Source organism: Leucoraja erinacea, chromosome 10 (assembly GCF_028641065.1).
Source record: "Leucoraja erinacea ecotype New England chromosome 10, Leri_hhj_1, whole genome shotgun sequence".
NCBI lineage: Eukaryota > Metazoa > Chordata > Chondrichthyes > Rajiformes > Rajidae > Leucoraja > Leucoraja erinaceus.
Genome location: NC_073386.1, coordinates 29,134,323 through 29,152,891, shown reverse-complemented (window position 1 = coordinate 29,152,891; position 18,569 = coordinate 29,134,323). Strand labels below are relative to the sequence as shown.

The following is an 18,569-nucleotide window of genomic DNA, read 5'->3' as shown; positions in this document are numbered from 1 at the left end:
GAGCACGGGGTTCCCATGGTAGCGTAAAATGATCATCTTATTTTTACGGCCCCTCGAACGTGAGGTGAGTTGTGTGATGATCCTGAATTAGTAGTTGGAGGAAGTATACGCCAATAGTCTTATCACATGATAGGAACATGTGATGTTCTGTGGGAGGGGTAAATGTATATTACCTGCATTTGTGTTTTGAATGGAACGGTGACAGAGAGGAGAGCATGTATTATGGATAATGGCAGGATGAAATTCGATGCACCCTCATGAGAACATAACTTAATATGGATAATTTTGAATGTTCTGAAAAATCTCAATGTTACTACAAAAGGCTAATGGGTAAAAAAGTGCAAACTTTTCCAATGTTTATGATTTTTTTTCCTTTCCATGTACGTGTTTAAGTATATATTTATTCAATTTTAAATTGGACATAACTAAACTTTGGAGGACTGTCATGCAGAAAAACTCTGGTAAAGCAGCCTTATTAGAGAAACAGAAATTGATTTGAGTTGGTTGCCATATGGATATTGTATTTCAAATCAATATCATTTCTCTTATTATTATAGATTCTTTGAAATAGAGCAAACAATTGAAGATATAATCATGCCAGAAAATCCGTTAACAGGTACTGTCTTTAATAACATAAAAGTTATTCCTGTTTGTCATGCCTTACTTCTCTTGCCATGATTGAATATATGACCATAGAAAATCTATAGTTAACCTCTCTAATAGTACATTCTTACCAGTTGGCCATGTTCCATTCATACACACACACACACACACACACACACACACACACACACACACACACACACACACACACACACACACACACACACACACACACACACACACACACACACACACACACACACACACACACACACACAGAAATCCAACTGTTGCAATGATTTTAAAAGCCAAGCCAAGGCAAACAATTGGGCTGCTGCCACCCGACAACCAAAATTCATTTTGTGAACACAAACTTGTTAAAAAGGCGAGGCAAACAATTGGGCTGCAGACACCTGACAACCAAAATTCATTTTGTGAACACAAACTTGTCTAAAAGGCGAGGCAAACAATTGGGCTGCAGACACCCGACAACCAAAATTCATCTTGTGAACACAAACCTGTCAAAAAGGCGAGGCAAACAATTAGGCTGCAGCCACCCAACAACCAAAATTCATCTTGTGAACACAAACTTTTTAAAAAGGGCTGCAGCCACTTTACAGCCGCATCGAGGGGACTCACCGTGGAGTAGACGTGCATTCAGTGTTATTCGCAGCTCAGAGAGCCGTGACCCACTCGCTTCCTGGTCTGGCAGAGATTGAGTGAGGCACGACACTTCCTGGTTTTATAGTCCCTCCCCCTGCCGCCAGCGGGGGCAGCAGAGAGAATGGGGAATTTTGTAAAAAACATTAATATCTCTCTCATTTTTCATCGACGGAAAAAATCCTCCGCACTCATACGGCGGAGGGGGGCTCTGAGCGAGGTGGCCAAAAATGACGGCCGTAGGTGGCGCCGTTCTCTCGGAAATTGCAGCACAGTCACCCAAAAGCGGTCAAGATTGAGATTTAGTAATATAGATATAAATATACACTGTTTTGTTTTCTCGTTTATAACATTGTTTACAGAGTACTATGTTTACATATTCTGTTGTGCTGCTGCAAGTAAGGATTTCATTGTTCTAACTGGGACTTGAGAGAATAAAACACTCTTGACTCTTGACTTACATCGCTAATGTGTGGGATAGAACTAGTGTACGGGTGGTCGGCGAGGACTCGGTGGGCCGAAAGGCTCGTTTCCACGCTGTATCTTTAAATTAAACTAAAAACACTAAAACCAGAGGGAGTCTAAAGAAGGGTCTCTACCCGAAACATCACCTAATTTCTTCTTTCCAGAGATGCTGGCTGCCCCATAGAGTTCCCCCGCACAATTAAAGCATGGAATAGACTTCACCCTACCATAGTTACCCAACCAGATGCAACTAAATTTATAATAGCTCTTTTTTCCAAAGAACCCATTTTTGCTTAAGTCCAAGTCAAGATAGTTTTATTGTCATGCTCCAGATGGGACAATTAAATTATTGCTTGCTGCAGCACAACAGAATATGTAAACATAATACAGAACAGGAAATAAAAGTTCAGTGTGTCTATATACCTTAGACCATATATACACATACAATAAATAAACAGATAAAGTGCAATAGGTTGTTATTGTTCAGAGTTGGACCCTCCAAAACCTCCAGTTTAAATTCCATTTGGAATATTTTTGGAGGACTAGGAAACCAAGAAGCAAGAGTTACTCCAAGGAGTTACTCCAGCTCCAGGGTATGATTCTGGGTGGTTTTTCAGTGGTCGCGGCGAGGCGGCGACCGGACAGCAATGGCAGCCAGATCTCCCACAATGCAAAGGGAGGGAGAAAGTGCCCAGCGCCGACCAGTTGCCGTGGCAGTGCACATGTGCAGGGCAGCCGATGATGTGCTGTCTGTGGTTGTGCGCATGTGCAGGGGGAGAATGTGCAGGCCGTGGCAGTGCGCATGTGCAAGGCGGCCGGCCGGATGAGGAGCAGAGACGGAGAATGACAGACAGAGAGATAGAGAGGGGCGCCCGCTCAGAGTTGAACGGCATGCGTCCCTGGTGCTTGCCAAGCCAGGCAAAATGGCACTAGGGATCTTAGGTTGCTCGGCGGGACTTTAGGTGGTCATTGGCACCCGGGCAATCGTTAATTTCGAGCCCTGGCCTGTGTTTGGTCCACATCCCTCTAAACCAATCCTATCCATGTACTTGTCTAAATGTTACTTTAGGACCTTACGCCTTTGTCCTCTGGTTCTCGATTCCCCTACTCTGGGCAAGACACTCGATCTTGATGCGGTTACCTGATCTAATCCTCATTCTTTTGTATAGCTTGATAAGATCACCCTCATCCTCCTGCGTTCCAACAAAATTGAGTCCTAACTTGCTCACCCTCCTCCTTCAGCTAAGGCCCTCGAGTCCTGGCATCATTCTCGTAAATCTTCTCTGCACCCTTCCCAGCTTGACAACACTATAACAGGGTGACCAAAACTGAATATTCCAACTGTGGCCTCACTGTCGCCTTGTACTGCTGTAACATAACATCCCAACTTCTATACTTAAAACCCTGACTGATGAAGGCCAACGTGCCGAAACCCTTTTTGACCAACATATCTGCCTGTGACATCACTTTTAAGGAACTATGTACCTGCATTCCTAGATACCTCTGCTCTAGAAATACTTCGCAATGCCCAGCCATTCACTGTGAAGGTCCTGCCCTGGTTTGATTTCCTAAAATGCAGCATCTCGCATTTATCTGCATTAAAATCTATTTAATGCCCGACTGATCAGATTCTGCTGTCATGTTTGATAAACATTTTTACGATCTACAATATCATCCACTTTTGTGTAATCTGCAAACCTACTAATCATGCCGTACATTTTCATCCAAATCATTGATGATGATGATGACAAACAGCAATGCACCGAACCCTGAGGCACACCATTAGTCACTTGTATGATATTATGTTTTAGAAAAATTTGTGTAGTGAATGGTTTGGATTCAGTAACAGCATGTAGTGTAGCAGGAAAACCTACTGACCAGTTCCCACTGTCCCCTCAGCTTTCTCATCCCTACATTTAAATATGGTTCACCATACATATGCCTCCATCATTTAAATCATTTACTCTGACTCAGTTGATAGATTATATTGTGTGCGGTTACAAATGTTTAAAGGGTAGCAATGCTAATTTTATTCAATTAAATTTTCCTTGTACAGTTGATAAACAGCAGGTATTGCAGGCACTGGCTCGCTTGCAGGCACGATTACGTGAGAGAGGAGATTCGTCTCAAAATGAGAAGCTAGGTATTTTCCGTGATACAATTGAAAGCCCCTTATTCAATCAAATAATAACCCTTCAGCATTCCATCAAACAACTAAAGGAACAGGTAAGTGCCTAACATGTTTTTTTAATGCAACTGCTTACTTAATTATGTCTGGAGAGCCACTTGTAAAATATATTTAACTTTTGTGAAATTATATTTCTTTGAATTTTAATTAAAAAAAAACTAATTTGTCTCTCCATGTGTTTCAACTTTAGTTTGACCTGGAATATTCAGAAATCAGATCAACCATGACATTATTAAATCACAGAATAGTTTAGAAGGATGTGAAAAACATTAATCTGTTTGTACCAGTGTTTCATATCACACTGCAATTAATTTACAGTGAGCACAATAAAGGCCTGACAAATTGTTTGTTAACCTTGTGTGTAACAAAGTCTGCTTTGATTTGGTACATTTTAAACTATTCCATTATTGATTTTTTTTAAAGAGCTTCCTTCAGGGAGAATCTGTTGTATTGCTTAAATTTCAAATAATGTAATTGAGTATGTGTTTATCCACAGCTGAACTGCATGTCCACAAATGCATCTCCCAATTTTGACTTTTCACAAGAGGGACTCTTGGTCTTAAATGCAGAACAGTCTATGAACAATGCAGTTGTGGCAGAAGATGCAAAACTCTTTCCAGATATTCCATTTCATGGCCAGTCAGGATTATTGCAGACATCTGAAAAAACAAAAGAGGAGTTTGATAATGTTATGCAAATTTTAGCTCAGGTCAGTATTTATTTTTTAGTATAAATAACACCAGGATATTGATGATAATAATGGAGTGAAATGTTATAGCTAGCCTTGACAATTTGATATTTTAACATATCTTGTGGAAATGGGGAAATTAAACACAGAATTTAATTGTAAGAAAATATATTTTTGTAACACTTCTTTTTTAAATGTTCCCTTTTGTATGAATCATGGTAACAGTATTTAGGCTCATCACAAAAGGTAATGCATATTTACAGTACTTATTGATTGGCCAATTTAATCATGACTTTCTTAATTTTTGAGAAATTCTGCATAATACTGTTCATTGTCCATTTTTCATTTGGATGTATGCATGTAATTTGTCATGTGCATGTTTGGCTAATTGTATATAAACTCAATATTGTTTTGCCTCTGTTAATTCTACATTTGAAAATATTAATTAGGGTCGGCAAGTAGAACATATTGAATTGAGCAAGCCAACAACTGGAAGCCTAGGATTCAGTGTGGTTGGCCTTAAAAACGATAATATGGATGAACTTGGCATTTTTATACGGGAAATACAGAAAGGAAGCATAGCAGAGAGGTAACACTTATGTTTCAATTACATCTTTTTGATATTGATATTACTAGAGCTTTGACATTTTTGAGAGATTATATTAAGCCGTTATGTTCCAGCTGCTGTAATATTGTCTTTCACATGAATTGTCGCTTGCAGGTGATCTTTTTAGTTAACTAGAATATTATGGTAACCGGTTCGCTTGATGGACAAAACTTCCTTTTGCATCTTTGAGTCTTTAACCCTAAGTATCTATAGGCTAATTTGCATCAGAATTAAACATTGTAGCTTGGAATAGATTTTTTTCTGATTTGCTTAATCTACATTTGAAACTGTTCATTAAAGAAGATAAGGATAACACATTAATTGAACAATCCAGCAACTGGAAGTCTAGGATTCAGTGTGGTCGGCCTTAAAATTGATAATGTATTGCTGGAAGTGCACGGTGATAATGTCGCAGTGAGTGAAACTGAGCATCTGAGACCTAGTGATCTTAAAAAACTGTTGTGTAGTTTCAAAATCAATTAGACTGAAGGTTTGTGAGGTGAAACCAATAAGAACTAATAAAGTCACATCAACTGGAGTGGAAGTGTACAGAAAGAGAAACATTGTCACTTGGAAACAGGATGGATAATAAATGCTAGCCTTGCCAATGATGCTCATATTCTTAAAATATGAATAATGAAATAATTTATGATTTCATGGAGGTTCACATGTTGTAATTGATAATTGGCTGGATTACAATTAGTTCTGAATGCTGAAACACTTCAAGCTATGGCAATGAGAGTCCAGGACCATGGAAACAGCTGTTGAATGTAGAGTCCAGTTGAGTGCACTTGCCTTTGGGGAACAAGAGTCCAGCCATTGTCCACTCATTCATCTAAGAATGACGGAATATGTAGCTTAATGCAATATACAACAATCCAAAAGTTGTCTCCTATTCTGCCTATGCCTCTCGAAAGCGACTTAAAATCCTGCGGTAAATGATGACCTTGGTGCACAGAAGTAGCTGCGTGGCTGTGGAAGGCAGCAGCTCAAATTCGTCTTTAGCCAGAGTGGTTAAAGCAGACACTGAAAACTCTATAGCAGTTGGGTGAGCAAGCACATTGAGCGCAGCCTCCAGCAGCTGCACAGAATGGCATTTACTGTGTAGGTAACCAACAGCAATGGGCTGGGTGCCACCATGACGCTGGGCCATAAAGCTGGAAAGGAGGCTAAACAATAAATGCATATCCCCTTAGGACAAGATCAGAAGATGTTTGCAGTGACTGGAGATGAGAGAGAGTGTTGACTCTTTGTGTGCTGCCCCAGAAATTCTACTATTTTCCACTACAAATGTACCATTCTTAAGTTGTGCGTGTTTGTACTCGTATTGAATTATTTGACTGGATAGCACCCAAAACAATTTTTCACTATTTCGATACATGTGACAATAATAAATTAAACTGAACTTTGCTCTCTGATAAGGAAAGGTTCATAGAAGACAGAGGACATTTCACACTTTAGAAGCCATGTCAACAAAGACATCAGTGATTAAATTCACTATCACCTTCAATGTACAATCATGAGCCTTTTGGTCAATTGAAGAAAAGATGTTTGAAGATCAAGACTTTACCCCTGGCATATAGCTCATTGTCCAGCAGGCAGTTATGATCCTTGCCCTCTGTTTCTAGGAGCTGGAATACCTATAGCATGCAGCTCACGGCATTTGAACGATACTATCAATATAGTATTTGGAGAATATTCCAAATCCACCAGAAGAATAAGTGGACCAATGTCATGATATTGTTTACTGGCCTGGTTTGGACTTGAAAAAGTGATACTATTCCAAGCTCTATCATAGAAACATAGAAAATAGGTGCAGGAGTAGGCCATTCAGCCCATTCAAACCATTCAAGCCATTTGGGCCATTCGGGCCATTCAAGTCATTCGGCTCATTCAATAAGATCATGGCTGATCATCCAAAATCAGTACCCTGTTCCGGCTTTTTCCCCATATCCATTGATTCCCTTAGCCCTAAGAGCTAAATCCAACTCTCTCTTGAATGTTGTCATAGGAAGAGATAACTGGTGGATAGAGAAAAAGATTTAAGGATGTGCTTGAATTCTTGGAAAAAATACAGAGGGGGATCTAATTGAAACTTACCAGATAGCGCAAGGCCTGGATAGAGTGGATGTGGAGAGTAGATTCAATGGGTCGAATAGCCTAATTCTGCTTCTATGTCTTTTGATTTTACAATCTTGATTTCTGAACTAATTTTATGGTGTACTTTGATAAATTAATTCAGAGCATGTGGCCCATGATTAGACTGTACATTGGTTTGGAGGCCCAAAAGAAAATTAGTGCGTCTAACAGCGATGTTATACTGTTGGAATATGTATGGTTCTGTAAGATCTGGGAACACTATATGTGTTGTGCAGAGAACATTTGTATTTCTGAACTGTTGGAAGAGTATTTAATAGATTGTTTTGATGGTGAAGAACATTTTGTTGAATATGTTGATGTCATAAGGTTTATTGTGACATAAAATATCTCTTTCATTCTTAAATCCTACATTCAATGAGTTCAACCTGTATTAGATCGGCTTGTTTATCCAACTCCATGACATTTTCTTCACACCACTATTGAGGCACATGCCTTCAACCCTCCATTCACAATCCTAAAGTTTCCTTTTTTTGCTTGTTGTCTTTATTCTCAGTAGGCTTCTGCCATTGGACAGCTTTATAATATTAGTGGTGCTTTATAAATACAAGTTGCTGTTTGGTATTTTATCATATACTTTGTGCGGATTGCTTTTAAAGTGATTGAACATACTCATGAATACCAATGACTTTGAATGTCAGTTAAGGCTAAAATGAAAGTTTGAATTGCTTTGGTTTAATTCCACACTAAAACTCCTTAATTAATGGCTGCACATCAATTTTAGTTTTTTTTCTAAAGAAAATAGATCCTGTTATGGAATTGATCGTACTTTATCTGACAGTTTGGTTATTTTGTTTGTTTTGCTCATAGGGATGGCAGGTTACAAGAAAATGATCAGATTTTGGCCTTGAATCATACACCATTAGATGAGAACGTTTCTCACCAAGAAGCTATTTCAATGCTCCAGCAGACCAAAGGATCAGTGCATTTGGTAGTTGCCAAAGGATTCCTAAACGGGGCATATACCAAACCAGTGGACATGGCAACCTTACCTTTTGCTTCAGAATCAGTAAGTTCTGATTGGTGCTACAGAAATCACAATCAAGTTCTTAACTTTGACGTTGAGATGCTAGTCTTTTGTAAGCATGGTGAAGTATTTAGTAAACTCTTCTGCTTTCTGTAATTTCTTTAACAATTAAAGGGCCTGTCTCACTTACGTGTCCTCGGCCGTGGTCGCGTTGAGGCTCACAGGCATCGTATGGCCGCGCGGGGCCAGTCCCACTGAGAAGCGTGGAGGGGTATGGAGTTGTGCGCGACATCGCGCAGGGCTCCGAAATTTTTGTAGTGAACAAAATCTTTGCGCGCCAACGGCGTGTCGCGGAACTGATGGCCAAAGTGGGACAGGCCCAAGACCCTGGCGCGACGCAACGTCTCACCTTCAACAGCAGCAAACGATCGCCAAACTCGGTCTGGGGCTCACGGCAGTTGCGGTCCGGATCCGACCCCACTTCTACTCCCAGAGCGGGGCCAAGAAAATTCAAGATAGACACAAAATGCTGGAGTAACTCAGTGGTGACTGAGTAACCTGCAGCATCTCTGGAGAGAAGCAATGGGTGACGTTTCAGGTCAAGACCCTTCTTTCAGAGTGAACAAGAGTCTCAACACGAAATATCACCCATTCCTTCTCTCCAGAGATGTTCAATATGGCGCAGTGTATTCTTTTGAACTTCTGCAGGTTTATGGTAGAGAGAATTCTGATTGGTTGTATCACGGCCTGATTCAGTAACTTGAGTGGCCAAGAAGAATTAAACTACAAAGCGTAGCCCATCATAGGTACCGACCTCCCCTCCATCAAAGGAATCCATAGGAAGTGCTGCATTAAAGAGACAGCCAATATCATCGAAGACCCACATCACCCTGGCACGCTCTCAATTTGCTAATGCCATCAGTAAGACTGTGCAAGAGCCTGCAGACGGTGACCACCACATTCGAGAACCATTTCACTCCAGTAAATATCAGGTTCTTGCACATTGCACAACACTAATCTCAGCAACTATAATCTTCTATGGACCGTGGGTTGGTTGCCCTGCGGACTTAGGGTTTTTGCTTGAACTCTTGTGGTTAACTCGAATTAGTAGGCCCCCCTCGGTCATGACTGACCATGGGTGATGCATCCTAGGTGTTGGCTGCTTGCTCCAAACCTCGACTAGAGCAGCGCCGCTTGTGGCTGAAGAGACCAATGTGGGAGTGACAGTCTCTGTCGCAACGGTCACATTTATGTGTGGTCTCTGGTTTGTTGAAGTTACTGCGCTCCTTTCTGCGTGCCCGCTTGTCTGCCGCTGTGTCAACAGTTTCTCTTCCCCCGTTTTGAGATGTTGGTTCAGAGTACCTCTGCACCTCGTGCTATCAGCTGCAAGGCTCTCCCAAGACTCCACATCGATGTTGAGCGCCTTCATATCTCTCTTGCAGACATCCTTGTAACGTAGCTGGGGGCGACCAATGGTTCTCCTCCAGATGTCAGCTCTCCATAGAGGATGTCTTTTGGAATACGGCCATCTTCCATGCGGTGGACATAGCCCAGCCACTGCAGTCTGCGCTGCCTGAGTAGAGTGTCCATGCTTAAGGCCAGAGCGAGACAGGATCTCGGCATTGGACACTCTGTCTTGCCAGGATATGCCCAGGATGCGGCGGATGCTTCTCAGGTGGAAAGTGTTGAGTCTTCTCTCCTGCCTGGCATATGTAGTCCATGTCTCACTGCCGTACAGCAGTGTGCTGTTGACACGAGCGTTGTAGACTGCTATCTTTGTCTTCACTGTCAGCTTTGGGTTGGTCCACACTCGAGTTGTGATGCGAGCGAGAGTAGTAGCTGCCCGATCCTCTTATCAATCTCTGTGTCCAAGGAGAGGTGATCGGTGATGTGGAGCCGAGGTACATGAACTGATGGACGGCATCGAGTTCGTAGTTATCGATGGTGCTGACAGGCGGCACCTCTGTATCCTGCTCCAAGCCGTTCGTCTTCTTCAGGCTGATAATCAGCCCGAAGTCCTTGCATGCCCAATAGAAGCGGTCCATCAGTAACTAATTTATGCTGGGTGTGGGACACAACTGCAGCGTCGTCGGCAAACAACATGTCTCAGATGAGAGCTTCACGTACTTTTGTCTTTGCGGGTGAGGTTGAAGAGCCTGCCACCTGATCTAGTACGCAGGTAGATCCCCTCTGTTGCACTGCCGAAAGCATGTTTCAGCAGCAGCGCAAAGAAAATCCCAAAGAATGTGGGAGTGAGGGCGCAGCCTTGTTTGACACCACTGTGGATATCGTAGGGCTCCGAGAAGCTGTCATTCAACTGCACTCTTTCCTTCATGTTGATGTGGAAGGATTCTATCATGTGCTGCAGCTTTTGTGGGCAACCGATCTTTGGCAGAGCCTTAAATAGGCCACCTCTGATGACGAGTTTGAACGCCTTGGTGAGGTCAATGAAAGCAACATACAAAGGCATCCGCTGTTCTCTGCACTTCTCCTGAAGCTGGCGAAGAGAGAAGACCATGTCTACTGTTGACCTTCCAGCTTGGATACCGCACTGTGACTCTGGGTAGACACGTTCTGCCAGCTTCTGCAGGAGGATCAAGATGACCCGAGCAAAGACCTTGCCGACGACGTTCTTGTACAGGGCAATGATCGTGAACTAGAATTATAGTTATTAATTTATGAAAACTATTATCTGTGTGTTATTGTGTTTATGACCCTGTTAAGCTGCAACAAGGGGTGGCGCAGTGTTAGAGTTGCTGCTTTACAGCCCCATAGGTTTGATCCTCACACTATGGGTGCTGTCGGGGCGGAGTTTGTACGTTCTTACTGTGACCGCGTGGGTTTTCTCCAGGTGCTCCACTTTCCTCCCACACTCGAAAGACATGCAAATTTGTAGGTTAAGTGGTTTCAGTAAAATTGTAAATTGTCCCTAATGTGTAGGATAGTGCTTGTGTACGGGTTGATCGCTGGTCAGTGCGGACTCAGTGAGCTAAAGTGCCTGTTTCCGCGCTGTAAGTCTAACATAATTTTTTCTGTTGTCGGTACATATGACAGCTAAATACTCTCTCTCATTTGACTCTCCTAACCGAGACAAGATTAAGGAGAAGTTAAAAAAAAAAAATTAATTCAAGGATGCGGTTGTGGATGTTGCTGATAATTTTGACATTTATTTCAATCCCTAATTGTACCAGAAGCGTATAAGGTGCTTGTGATGCTGCTGCAAGAACGTTTTACTTTGTACCTGTACCTTACCGTACTTGTGCATATGATAATAAACTTGACATGGCTTGACTAGTTTCATGTTTATGTTATTGTCGAGCCACTGAACCTTGTAACTGGTGCAATCAGAAATAATGTAATCCATGAAATCTTAAACAATATATAGGGCATTAATTTCAAAATGTATGTTGAATATCACAAATCTCAGCAATCTTTTTACTACTTTACAAATTTCCTAGAACGGCTTAATTCTTTATCCGAGCCTAATCTTGAAATCCTATCTGATCACCACAACATATTCTCCCTGGTGCTTGCTCTTGCTTTCAATAGATATCACTAGGAAGTCCTGATGTGATTATTATCGTTTTCTGTGTTCCTTTTAGCCAGACTAAAGTAATTTGTCTAACATGGAGTGAGAATGAAATCTAGGAGATGTCTTCAACTAAATACTGTAAAGTAGGAAGTGATGGCTTTTATTGCCCAATTTGCAGTCTATTCTTTAGCCTGACTCTGGAACTGAAATGCCCTATTTTGCAGCATTGACACCACTGTATAACTCAGGGTGAATTTCCAATTGAGTATCTGCTTCATTTTCCAGACTACTTACTGTAATCTCTGTGATTTCATCCCTTTTCCTCCACAATTCATCAGTTGCTGAAACATTCAACCATTGTTGCCTTATGACTGACCTGTATTACTGATCCTCTGCCTGAACCCCCATCTTTCACTACCCATAAAATGTGGTAATCCAAAACTTTGCTGTCTCTACTGGTTTGTTTCCTACCTCAAAGATAGCAGTTTCTCTACAAACATAGGCAACTCTTTCTCTTCCCCAGCTATCCTTGGCTGCGGGGTTCCACAAGGCTCCATTCTAGGCCCCATTTTCTTCTCTCTGTATATGCTCCCCCAAGGCTGTCATTCAAAGGCATGGCATTTCCTTCCACTGCAATACAGATGATACACAGCTTTATCTTCCCCTAAAACCCAACAACCGATCAAATCTACTCAGCCTTATGTACTGCCTCGAGGATATAAAGTGTTGGATGGCGCAGAACTTCCTCCAACTAAACGAGAGCAAGTCTGAGGTCATCCTACTTGGCCCCTCGGATGCCATCAAAACAGGTAGCCTTGGAAGCCTAACCTCCTTACTCAAACCGCACGTCAAAAGCCTTGGCGTGATATTTGACTCCAATCTTCCCTGTCCCGCCTGCAACTGGTCCAAAACACCGCAGCGAGAATTCTGAAGGGTACCCGTAAAAGGAACTACATCACTCCGATTCTGGCCTCTCTCCACTGGCTCCCAGTACAGTACAGAATCAATTTCAAGCTCCTGCTATATGTGTACAAAGCCCTTAACGGGCTTGCCCCCACCTATATCAAAAATCTGTTAGCCCACCATTCTACCTCCAGGTCTCTCAGGTCGGCCGACTTGGGGCTACTGACTATCCCGTGGTCCAGGTTTAAGCTCGGGTGACCTCGCTTTTGCGGTTGCAGCGCCTAGACTGTGGAAGAGCATCCCTATTCTCATCAGAAATGCCCCCTCCATCGACTCCTTATGTCTAGACTTAAAATCTATTTCTACTCACAAGCGTTTCTTGAGGTCCTCTGAGGGAGCGCTGTATGTGTGTATTTATGTATGTATTGTTAGATCTATGTACCATTGTATGTAGCATGTTAGTACCTGCACTGATGTAAAGCACTATGGTCTACGAGAGTTGTTTCTACATCTGCTATAGAAATAAAATTGACTTGACTTGACTTGTACTCCCATCAGCCTTGATATTCAATGACCAACATGGGGCTTTCAAATGGCTATGACTTTGGCGCTCTATTTATGTTTCCTCTAACCCTGAGGATATACAGTACCCTCCATAATGTTTGGGACAAGGACCCATTATTTATTTATTTGCCTCTATACTCCACAATTTGGGATTTGTAATAGAAAACCCCACATGTGGTTGAAGTGCACATTGTCAGATATTATGAAAGGCCAGTTGTATACATTTTGGTTTCACCATGTAGAAATTACAGCAGTGTTTATAAATTGTTCCCCCATTTCAGGGCACCATACTGTTTGGGATACACGGCTTCACAGGCATTTGTAATTGCTCAGGTGTGTTTAATTGCCTCCTTTATGCAGGTATAAGAGAACTCTCAGCGTCTAGTCTTTCCTCTAGTCTTTCCATCACCTTTGGAAACTTTTATTGCTGTTTATCAACATGAGGACCAAAGTTGTGACAATGAAAGTCAAAGAAGCCATTATGAGACTGAGAAACAAGAATAAAACGTTAGGTTTACCAAAGGCTTAGGCTTACCAAAATCAACTGTTTGGAACATCATTAAGAAGAAAGAGGGCACTGGTGATCTTACTAATCGCAAAGGGACTGATAGGCCAAGGAAGACCTCCACAGCTGCTGACAGAAGAATTATCTCTATAATAAAGAACAATCCCCAAACACCTGTCCGACAGATCAGAAAAACTCTTCAGGAATCAGGTGTGGATGTGTCAATGACCACTGTCCGCAGAAGACTTCATAAACAGAAATACAGAGGCTACACTGCAAGATGCAAACCACTGGTTAGCCGCAAAAATAGGAAGACCAGGTTACAGCTGGCCAAGAAGTACTTAAAAGAGCAACCACAGTTCTGGAATAAGGTTGTGGACAGATGAGATGAAGATTAACTTATATCAGACTGATGGCAAGAGCAAAATATGGAGGAGAGAAGGAACTGCCCAAGATCCAAAGCACTTCATCTGTGAAACGCAGTGGTGGGGGTGTTATGGCCTGGGCATGTATGGCTGCTGAAGGTACTGGCTCACTTATCTTCATTGATGATACAACTGCTGATGGTAGTAGCATAATGAATTCTAAAGTGTTTCAACACATCCTATCAGCTCAAGTTCAAACAAATGCCTCAAAACTCATTGGCCGGTGGTTCATTCTACAGCAAGACAATGATCCCAAACATACTGCTAAAGCAACAAAAGAATTTTTCAAAGCTAAAAAATGGTCAATTCTTGAGTGGCCAAGTCAATCACCCGATCTGAACCCAATTGAGCATGCCTTTTATATGCTGAAGAGAAAACTGAAGGGGACTAGCCCCCAAAACAAGCATAAGCTAAAGATGGATGCAATATAGCCCTGGCAGAGCATCACCAGAGAAGACACCCAGCAACTGGTGATGTCCGTGAATCGCAGACTTCAAGCAGTCATTGCATGCAAAGGACATGTAACAAAATTCTAAACATGGCTACTTTCATTTACAGGACATTGCTGTGTCCCAAACATTATGGTGCCCTGAAATGGGAGGACTAGGTATAAACACTACTGTAATTTTCTACATGGTGAAACCAAAATATGTAAAAATGGCCTTTATTAAAATCTGACAATGTGCACTTTAACCACATGTGATTTTCTATTACAAATCTCAAATTGTGGAATGAATAAGTTTATTGACCAGGCATTCACATACAAGGAATTTGCCTTGGTGCTCCGCACACAAGTGACAACATGACATACAGTGACAGTTAAGAATGATACATAAAACATTAATAACAGCATAACAACATAAACAGTAAAAATATAAAACAAAGGTGTACAGAGGCAAATAAATAAATGATGGGTCTTTGTCCCAAACATTATGGAGGGCACTGTACTCTGAATTATTGTATCTTGTGCACATTTGATTTTAATTGTCTTCATTAAACATATCTTCAGTTGGTTGGGCCCTAAACTAAAAGGTCTCAGAATCCCCATGACTTTTTCCACTATTTCTGCCTTCAAGATGCTCATTAAAATCAATCTCCTTCCAAATTTTGGTCATTTAACCTATTATCTCCTTATGTGGTTCACTGCCACAATTGTATCTGGTAAAAAAGGCGTTGTGATATTTTACTGTGTTAAAGATAAAATGTAAATTGATGTTGTTACTTTTTTTGCATATGGGATTACAGTCTTTCATCGTTTTTTGATTTAAAGCTGAAAATAATTACATTTTCTGTGTTTGAACTACACAGTACATGTTCATGCTGTGCTGTGCAAGTGGATGATTAGGGGGAAAGTCATTTCTTGAACTGAATCCATGAGACTCAAAGAGAAAAAGCTAATTAACTTCTCTTGATTGTCTCCAGATTTGGGGTTCCATGTTTTTATCTTTTGTATATGTTAGTATACAAGGGGTTTATAATTTATCAAAATGAATAACACTTGACATTCATACCAACAATTGTTATGAAAAGCAGATTGGGATAACATCCATATTTGTTTCATTGGCATCTGTCAAGTCAATCATGGACTGAATAAGCAAGTTGGAATGAACATTGTACTGTAGTACTGAATGCAAATCTGCTCTGGTTTAATCTCTTGATTAACTAGACTATTGGTTAACTAGCCCTCTTAACTAATGTCTTGATTAACTAGCCCTCGATAAACTATCAAATCTATATTATTTCAATAAACAGCATGCAGCTCCTCGAACACAAATTTCTGTATCATTGTGTGAATATTATTATTGTTGTACCTTTTGGATGACGCAGACTTAGCTTTTAGCATAAATAGAAGCTAACTAGTATTTTTCTGTAATTTAGTAAGAACAACTGACACAAATAATTTGGATAAATAATTGCTCTTGAGGTCTATCAACAGTCGACCACATATTTAAAGATTGACTTTGACTTGTTGTCCATTTTTCCTAGACACAGTGGGGACCTATGGAAGAAATTGAATTGGTCAGTGATGGATCAGGCTTAGGATTTGGAATTGTAGGAGCAAAGCCGACTGGAGTAATTGTGAAAACCGTCGTCCCTGGAGGATTAGCTGATCAGGTAATTTTTTTCAAATGTATTATCACAGAGGTCTGAGCACGTATGATTATACACTATTATTGTCCATCGTAGAAAGGATCTTGAATTATAAGGTGAAGTAAATCATTTGTTTAAGCTAGATTTAATCTACAATGATCACTGGGGACACCGCCGTGAGGGAGGTGGGGAGAACGATGGACAATGGGGGGGGGACAAAGGACAATGGGGTCCCAGCATGGGGGACCTGTTGGTTTGGGGTGGGGGGGGGGGGACAAAAGGGGGGGTCGGCGTGCTTTTTGGGTGGCTGCTATTTGTATACATTGTGTATGCAAGGAAAGAATCTCACTGTGCCTAGTCACATGTAACAATAAAGTATTCCTATTCCTAATTGTTATTTTGATTAATAAGTCAAAGCCAATAGAATATTTTTAATTTATTTAGAGTCTGAAGAAGGGTCTTGACCTGAAACATCACCCATCCCTTTTCTCCAGAGATGCTGCCTGACCCGCTGAGTTACTCTAGCACATTGTGCCTATCCTTGGTATAAAACAACATCTGCAGTTCTTTGCCTCTATTCTTTAATTATTACATTTATTACATATTTATTACATATTACATTTAGATTGAAAAGCTGGAAAATTTAAATCATATTTTTATTTTTACAATAGACAATAAACAATAGGTGCAGGAGTAGGCCATTTGGCCCTTCGAGCCAGCATCGCCATTCAATGTGATCATGGTTGATCATCCCCAATCAGTACCCCGTTCCTGCCTTCTCCCCATATCCCCTGACTCCATTATTTTTAAGAGCCCTATCTAGCTCTTCTTGAAAGCATCCAGAGAACCTGCCTCCACCGCCCTCTGAGGCAGAGAATTTCACAGACTCACCACTCCCTGTGAGAAAAAGTGTTTCCTCGTCTCCGTTCTAAATGGCTTACTCCTTATTCTTAAACTGTGGCCCTTGGTTCTGGACTCCCCCAACATCGTGAACATATTTCCTGCCTCTAGCGTGTCCAAGCCCTTAACAATCTTATGGACCAATGGAACAATCTTAATTTTACCAAATTATAAATCCGTAAATGATTTCCTATTGTCAACTTTTAGATTCTTGTATACCCAGAGGTAGTCAAATAGTACTTAATCAACAGGGAACTGATGAGCAATCTAATTATTTTCCCTCAATTTATTGCAAGAATGTTATTTGAATAGTATAGATAACGTCTAACAAACTGATAAACTGAATTTTCTTAGAATTGTGTTCATATGTTAATGCATATCTTGATCTTGTGCGTACAAAGATGATTGTGATAAATTGGGATGCTACTGCCAGTTCTGCTTTTTACTTTACTGTCTTGTTTGCCCATTTGTTTACTCCTGATTAAGTGTCAACATTCTTTTGAGTGTTACTTCAATAAACAGATGTTCAATTTTTAATTGGGAAAACGTGAAGTTATGGGAGTTATATGGAAATATGATATGTGTTCTTCCCATCCAGATTTTGAATTATGATTGTTTTCATTGATACTTTTTTTGGTCTTTCCTTGTAATATTAAGTTATATAATTCGATCACTTTCTATAAGTGTAATTTTCTCTTTTTTTGCTTGATGGAAATTTTTATTTAATTTAGCTAAGGACAACAAGTACAACAATTCATTGTATGAGCAGATTTGTAGAGATTAGGTACCAGGAAGCTCATTTAAATATTTCAAATATGGTTAGGTATCACATTTAACAAAAATACATATATATATTTTGTTATGTTTTGCTACTAGTTAGGGGATTCATATTGGATATAAACAACATTGACGGGGCAAATGCCAAGATTCTTTCTTACTCAGCCTGATTAGTCTGTATTAGTAAACCATAACATCACAACAGAAATAATAGTAAGGCTGGCAGCTTTTCAATGAAAACCAATCATCAACTTCCATTGATAGCATTTATAAATGTAAAGGTGGAAATGTTAATGTTGCTGCTTGTGATGTGATGTGTGTCCAAAAGCCTCATGGAAACTGTTAACCATCCAGCCCCATGTGGTGTGAAATTGCCATACTTCATAGATGAGCACTAAACATGTCAGAAAAAGTCAAGGATTTCAAGTTAGAGCTTTCCCTTTTAGGGTACTGCATTTAACATCTTAAAACTGTTAATTACTTGACTGAAAAAAACCCCACACTGTAATTGAAAATGTAGTGTTTTCCAAATGCAGT

General features: G+C 40.7%; 1 protein-coding gene across 6 annotated transcripts in view; it reads left to right on the top strand.

Moving 5' to 3' along the window:
* patj (PATJ crumbs cell polarity complex component) overlaps positions 1-18,569 on the top strand; it is a 215,784-nt gene that overhangs the window by 1,570 nt on the left and 195,645 nt on the right. For 5 of the 6 annotated variants that reach the window (XM_055641833.1, XM_055641832.1, XM_055641829.1 and 2 more), the window contains exons 2-7: positions 558-616; positions 3,785-3,954; positions 4,413-4,625; positions 5,054-5,193; positions 8,179-8,377; positions 16,251-16,379. In XM_055641833.1, coding sequence (XP_055497808.1) covers positions 558-616; positions 3,785-3,954; positions 4,413-4,625; positions 5,054-5,193; positions 8,179-8,377; positions 16,251-16,379 — 910 coding nt within the window. Of the gene's footprint in view, positions 1-45; positions 65-557; positions 617-3,784; positions 3,955-4,412; positions 4,626-5,053; positions 5,194-8,178; positions 8,378-16,250; positions 16,380-18,569 lie in introns of those variants that run through there. The other variant, XM_055641831.1, reaches the window with a different exon arrangement.